The sequence below is a fragment of the Mixophyes fleayi genome, chromosome 5, assembly GCF_038048845.1.
Source record: "Mixophyes fleayi isolate aMixFle1 chromosome 5, aMixFle1.hap1, whole genome shotgun sequence".
NCBI lineage: Eukaryota > Metazoa > Chordata > Amphibia > Anura > Limnodynastidae > Mixophyes > Mixophyes fleayi.
This window is the reverse complement of record NC_134406.1, coordinates 2,546,354-2,553,636: the sequence shown is the minus strand read 5'-3', so window position 1 is coordinate 2,553,636 and position 7,283 is coordinate 2,546,354. Positions and strand designations below refer to the sequence as shown.

General features: G+C 40.3%; 1 protein-coding gene across 1 annotated transcript in view; it reads right to left on the bottom strand.

Moving 5' to 3' along the window:
* Window positions 1-2,564: 2,564 nt before the first annotated feature.
* The window catches only part of LOC142157958 (uncharacterized), a 93,301-nt gene continuing 88,582 nt past the window's right edge, over window positions 2,565-7,283 (bottom strand). Inside the window, exons 9-11 of the mRNA XM_075211460.1 lie at window positions 5,933-6,006; window positions 3,561-3,774; window positions 2,565-2,706 (exon numbers count right to left, since the gene is read on the bottom strand). Of these exons, the coding sequence (XP_075067561.1) occupies window positions 2,565-2,706; window positions 3,561-3,774; window positions 5,933-6,006 (430 nt within the window). The remainder of the gene's footprint in view (window positions 2,707-3,560; window positions 3,775-5,932; window positions 6,007-7,283) is intronic.

Below are 7,283 nucleotides of genomic sequence, written 5' to 3'. Positions count from 1 at the left end.
AGTAAAGACGGATGTAGTGCAAAAAGGTGCAATTTTTCCAAAATTAAGTAGAAGAGCAAATAAAAATGCAATGACTCGTGCATTTAATTTTACATGTAACTCAATTCAGTATTCATATCCGAACATATTTCTCTGTTACGCTTTTATTTGAATACGGGAGTACGTATGCTCAAGGTACGGGCATGATTTTTAAAAGCAAGTTGTGTTCAGGTTACGTCCAAAGATGACTGAGGGCCAGAATGTGACAGACTTCTCTGGAGTTCCACGTGGTATACAGAAAAACATTTCTATTGTTCCTGGATTTCTCCCTTATTATAACCCAACCACAGAGCACAATTAATTGACACAGCTGTAATCCACGCTCAATTGTTAGATCATAAAATTCAGAACAATGTAAATTTACAAATACATCACAGAATGACTTTCTACTAATCGGCGAAGCAAAAATTCTAAGATTGTGTCGCTGAAACTTCGCACCTCTACAACTTTGTCTATTTATAGAGCCGCCTACTTGAGGGCTCCTGAAAATTGGCACATTGAGTTTGTGTCTGGTCTCCAGTCTCACCTGTGAAGCCCCCTATGTCCTTTAGTGTCCCGAGAGAGCCACCGTCATCTGCTTCTACCCTGTTTCACTATGAATTTCTGCACACACAGGGGCGTATGTAGAGTCGTACTGTGCAAGAGACACATTTCTGTCCTGTGCAGAAATGAAGTTGTAGCCATCTATTTACACTACTTTATTAACATTTCCATTTGGATTTTTAGAGTGGAAAGCAACAAATGTTTGTATTTGATCTGTGGTCAGCATGGTGGCTCAGTGGTTAGCACTTCTGCTTTACAGTACAGGGATCATGAGTTTGATTTCTGACCATGTCCTTATCTGTGTGGAGTTTGTGTGGGTTTCCTCGGGGTGCTCCGGTTTCCTCCCACACACCAAAAACATACTGGTAGGTTAATTGGCTGCTATCAAAAATTGACCCTAGTGTGTGTTATGGAATTTAGACTGTAAGCTCCAATGGGACTGATGTGAATGGCAAATATCCACTGTACAGCACTACGGAAATAGTGGCGCTATATAGATGATGATGATCTAATTTAGTTTACATTACTTTCTTTTTCTGTTTGCATGTGATTACATTTTATATTTAAAATTTGATTTTAGCGTTTATCGATAGCTGCCCAGATGCAATTCTCTCTTATGTATATGACACTTCATTACATTATTATATTGTGTATTGTCTTAGCATTTACTACTACACTGACAAGCCTCATCATTGTGCTATCCTGCGGTGTAAGTATACATACTTATTACCTTACACACCCCTGGTGCAGATACTACTGTTGTACGACCAGACTGACCACATGCAGGTAAGTACGCTTTCTCTAGCACGTGTCTTTCCTACCTACAGTAGGTGCCCAAATGCTTCCAAATATTCATGAGCCCTTTAATGTCTTTATCCACTATTGTCCCACCCAACAATGATCACTAACGTGAGGATTGTCATAGGCAGATTGTTGTGTCTCTCCAGGGTGGGGAGATTTGCAACCATTCAATGAATTCATTTAACGTATATGACAGGAGGAGATTCCTGGGTATTTCTGTACAAATGATGGAACAAATCATGTATTTATTCACAGTGTAAGAGACTTCACAGCTTCAAACTCCACAGCCAGTGATTTTGACCCACAATTCCACAAAATAAAGGTCCGTAGTCGGATTTAGCGATAACATTTTTTTTTCATTGTAATCGGTAACATTCTAAACACTATTGTCTTATTTGAAATTGTGTTACTTGAACTCTCTGTGTAATGTAGAACTCACTATTACATACAGAACAGAAAGTACCAAAGAAGTGTGATGTGCACTCTTCCATTTAGAATGTAAGCTCTCCGATGAGTCCTTCATACCCTTTGTTTTCGTGTCTGTATTTATTTTGTCTACCTTGTATGTCCCTGTTTTATGTATGTCCTGTTTTCCCTACTGTACAGCGCTACGGAGCACTGTGGCACCTTACATATCTACAATAATAATAATAATAAGTGTGATGTGTCTTCCTGCAGCAGAATGGAAACTGCACACCCTGGGCCTGAGTCATTAAGGCAAGCAAAGGAGTAAATGTTCTCTGGGACAAACCATGTTACAATGTAAGGGGTGCAAATCAGTTTATTATTTTGTACATAAGTTAAATACTGGCTGTTTTTTCATCTAGCACACAAATACTTGCTAGCTTTATTATTACATTGAAATATAAAGTTGGTCTAGGACATGCCCTACCCCAACTATAAATCTGCCTCACATTTTAAATTTACCTCCCCCTCCAATACAACATGGTTTTGCCCAGGTGCAAATGTTACTCCTTTTTTATGATTTACTCTCCTTAATGACTCAGGCCCACTGTATGTATGAAATATGATCTGATACAGTTCTCTCCAGGTTTAAGGCTTTTGATTTACATAAATTAATGGTGGATTTAGTTTCTTTCTGTTTATTAATCTCTCCTAATAGATAATTACTGTTATATTATTATCATCCTTTAACCTGACATCTACTAGCAGAGTCAATTCTACAAAACGCTGTAAACCTCAACCTCACACAGAGTCAGGTACTCATAACGAGCTGGGATCACCACGCTGACATAACGACCTCCTGTCCCGTTACAGCAGAAGGTTATGGTGGGATTAGTAACATCCAGGACCACTCCGCACCTGTCGGGGAAACACAGCAGAGAAACGTGATGACAAAGCTGTGATAAGTATGTTCCTATCAGGTGAGTTAGTTCAGGGGCAATTTCATCAATTTCCCATCATATACATTAAACACCCTGTGAAAGTTACACAAATAATAAAACACACTGGGGGTCCAATATTGACATTAACTAACTAGTAGCAGAGACAAAATGGCAAAATTGTAAACAATATTTAAATGGCTTAGAACAGTGTCGGCAGCCCCCGGCATGTGTGCTGGAGTGGCACACGGACCACTCATGCCGGAGCTCCGCAACTGTCTAACTAAAGAAGCTGAAGATGGCCGAAACGGAGCTACTGCGCGTGATTTAATTTAGTAAATGATAACATAGTTATTTATTCATTATATATTTTACATTTGTACTTGTAATGTAGAGCAGTGTTTCCCAAACTCAGTCCTCAGGGACCCCTAACAGTGCAGGTTTTCCATATCTCCTTGCTGGAGCACAGGTGTATTCATTACTGACTGACACATTGTAATTACACCACCTGTGGATCTGTTACATTGTGTCAGTCAGTAATGATTACACCTGTGCTCAGCAACGAGACATGGACAACCTGCCCTGTTAGAGGACTGAGTTTGGGAAACACTGATGTAGTGTGTAAAAAAAGTTATTGAATTCTGCAAATAAAGTCATTTATTCATTTACTTTAAGGTGGTTAGCGCCAGGTTTGTCTAGTCTACTATTAAATGTATAACTGAATAACTTCAGTTGTCTTGTGCAATCAACAACACCCGATTAATATCTTCCTGCTGTCACTATGTTTTATTATGTAGATTTGAGTAACATGAGTATTAATCCCCGGGTACTCACACTGGATTGTTGTTGTCAGGTGAATTCCCGATTCGGACCTCAGCACACAGCAGCCGTTGTGACATGTCATCAAATCTGTTTGAGAGGACGACCTTTGCTATATTGTAGCTCTGAATCAGGTCCAGTTTCCACCAGGGCTGGTAATTCTGGTCGGTGTGACTGCAGGAACCATGGAAAAGATTTGTATCTTTGTTACCATCGTTGGCTCTTGTAGCTGCATAAATAGCGAAATTAGAACTTTGGGATGACAAACCCTTTATTGCTATGTCTGTGCCTGAAAAAAAAAACCAATACACATCTCTTAATGACATGTAGCTCATCAATGTAGGCCAGCGCTTGTTCATGTGATATGGAAGGGCAACACATTTGTGGAAGGAACCACTGGGCTATTGGCTTGGCATGTCCTCTGATTAGCAGGGAGTTTACATAGCAGTGTGATGTTTCCCAAAAGACTAATCACAACAGGTTAGATAATGGGGTGATCCTGCCAAAAATACATAATGTGTTCAAGTCAGTCCCAGTTCACAATGCCCCCCCCTAGGTGTACGGACATGCGTCATTCCTCTGACCCTGCACACCAGTGCCAGTGTTAAGTCAAATGGGACAATCACTTTGGACTGTGTTTTGGCTCCTAATGTGTCAGCTTTAGAGCTAGTCTGAGGCTCATATCCATTTTGTAGTGTTCTAGGTGTCAGTTTTACAAATAAATGTTGTTAAATCTATTTTCTAATCTGGTATTCATTCAATTACTTGATATTTGTAATACACATTAATACAATTATAATATCTGCAAATGATATTATCCATTTTGTCTTTGTTTTTAATTATAATTTATAGATTTAATTGTTAATTATTTATAATTATTAATTGTTTTATTTACTTATATTTATATATACAATTTTTATCCACTGTACATACCGTTGTATAGAACAGATCCAGTACCTGATTAGCGCTGCTTAAGAATAGCAGATTGATTCTTAGTTTTGGTGTACAGACCACCTGGTGCAGCTGCTGGTTTCTATAACCGTTCAATTTAACACCATATAAATAGATTTTTTTTCTTGAATTTCTTTTGTCCTAGAAGTGAACCCAGACTGATTACTGGGACATATGTTGGCAGTTCCAGTGCAGGGAACATATAGGAGACAGGACAAATAGGCCTGCAGGAGTGTAAGTGATAGTGGATGGTACGTCCCAGGGAGACAGCTTTGGCAGTGGCAAAACTATAATCGGTGCAGCAGGTGTCATGCATCGGGGCCCATGGAGATAATGGGGCCCATTGCATGGTGGATGCAGAGGGTCGGGGGCCCAGTTTCTCTCCTCCCACCTCCCTGCAACGGGGCCCATAGCTCACTAATTCCACCTCTGGGCTTTGGCATATGTTATATACCGCTTACCAAGCTTATAATCCAGCTGCCAACCACCACAATGAGACCCAAAGGCCAGTATTTTCAGCATCACCAGAACTCCATCGTCATCCAAGTACCACCCAGTTGTCCCCATTACCCTACCCCTCCGTCAATCGTCCCTTAATACAATGCAAGATGTGTTAATCTGGGAAGGGCATTGCTGGTGTTTGTCTTTTCCACAAGCTTCCAACTCCATAGCAGATGGCAACCAAGAAAGCAGCACCATGGCAAAGAGAAGGACTAACACGGCAGTGAGACCAAATAGCAGCAAATTGGGCAAGTTAAGTCATGGAAAATGGGCTTGTGAATAGTGACGGGGGCTGTATCAGCTGCAATGAGAGCGCAAATGTGGAATCTTCAGCGATAGCTCATAGAGATGTTTAAAAAAAAAACAACTAAATATGCAATCAATAGGAAAGCAGGGACAAGCGCACACAGTGCCCATGCCAGCAGGCATGGATTCTGAATGTGTGAGGAGACAGCAGCATTAAAGAGGGGCTTACACAAGCAATTGATAAGGCAGAACATAGATGGGGGGCCAAAGAAGAGTATATCATATTGCAGCACTGCTACTAAAGAACCAGACCAGGGGAGGTGGGCCGAGCTCCATCTACCGGTAAGGTAAGGGATCTTGCTTGGTGGTAAACCCTGCTGGCAGCCATGGACAGTGGGCCTATGGTAGGAAAGACGTCACTTCATCTTGTCAAAATAGCGTATCAGTCTCTTTATGTCAGGGTGGACATTTGTAGGCAAAGACCAGTTGGAGGGGCATCAGCCCATGAGCAGTTGAAGCAAGGCAGGATTTATAAGGCACCGGGGGATCCAACATGTTTGATCGGTAGCAAGAGCAGCTGATCTCCAATGTGCCTCAGCTCGGACTTACTGCATCCCCTCATCTCTGCTCAGTAACTTCCTCTCTAAGTTTCCCATAAGCATGATGAGTATTAAAGAGGTTATTCTCACCTGCTTCCTGAGGGTTACAGCTTTGGGCCAGGCCGTGGAATCCGAGCAGAGTCAAAACCACCAGCAGATCCATTCTGGATGAAACAGAGTAATGGAGAGAAGGAAGATTGTCATTAATTCTATCCAAATGTGCAGCAGTGAAAGATATGACTGGGGTTACACTGGTCAGGCAGCATTTCCAGTATGTGTTGTGTAATGTAACCAGTAGACACTAGAGACCTGATTCATTAAGGAATGGAAAGCAAAAAAAGGAGTAACTTTGGACCTTGGCAAAACCATGTTGCATTGGAGGGGGAGATCAATTTAAAATGTGGGCACAGATTTATAATTGGGGTAGGGCATGTCCTAGATCAATTTTAAATTTCAGTGTAATAATAAAGCTATCAAGTATTTGTGTTCTACATGAAAAAGCAGCCAGTATTTATCTTATGTGCAGATGTGTGTATTGTACAGAAGGAAATTTATTCCTGTCTTTTGCTTTGAAATCATAGGTCTTTGTGCTTGAAGATTAATTGTCTACTGGCATAGAGTCCGTTTCTTAGCACTTTTACGCCAATTACAGCATGTATCAACATTTACATTCATTAATGAATCAGGTCCAATATGCTTATTGGAAACTCACATACTCAAAAAAAACAAACATGCAAAATAAATAAAAAAAACAAAAATATTCTGTTCGTTTAATTATTCAGATGACCAATGTGCTCTGGTATCTGTAAGTTACACAAGTAAATTTCCCTAACAAGAATATCATCGCTTTACCAGTGGCCTCTGCTTATGCACCTTTGAAGTGATAGCCACATTCACTAGATAACCCCCACTCTGTTTATAGATTGTCGGTCAGAAAGACTCTGAGGAAAAGGTATAAAAATGAGGATAAAAGAACAATGTAAGGAAGCTGTAGATAAAGTGATTAAATACATAGAAGGCTGCTTCTTAAGATACAAAATAATAAATGATGAATGTATAATTTACCATGTCGGGGCTGCTCTGGGACCCCCAGATAAAGTCCCCACGGATGTTACCTTGATGCTTTGCTTTATGCAGCTTGATAAATTGGAGAACTTTGCAGTCCCTTAACTAATATATGGGGTCTGTGTTAAGCAACATTAAATGGGTTATAGTAAGAGAAATCTATGAAATCTCCTTCATTGAACCCTTCACAAATTATGCAATGGCCATTTTATGGAGAAAACTGTTTCCTCTGTTTTTATGGCTGATTGCACCTTAGATAGACCCCATAGTGTAGGAAAATGGTAGAAAGGTATGAAAGTGGATGGATTTTCCAGGGAGCATTGTTGGCTCAATCATCAAAGACGCTGAATCTGAACTCCACAAAACATTGCTTAGA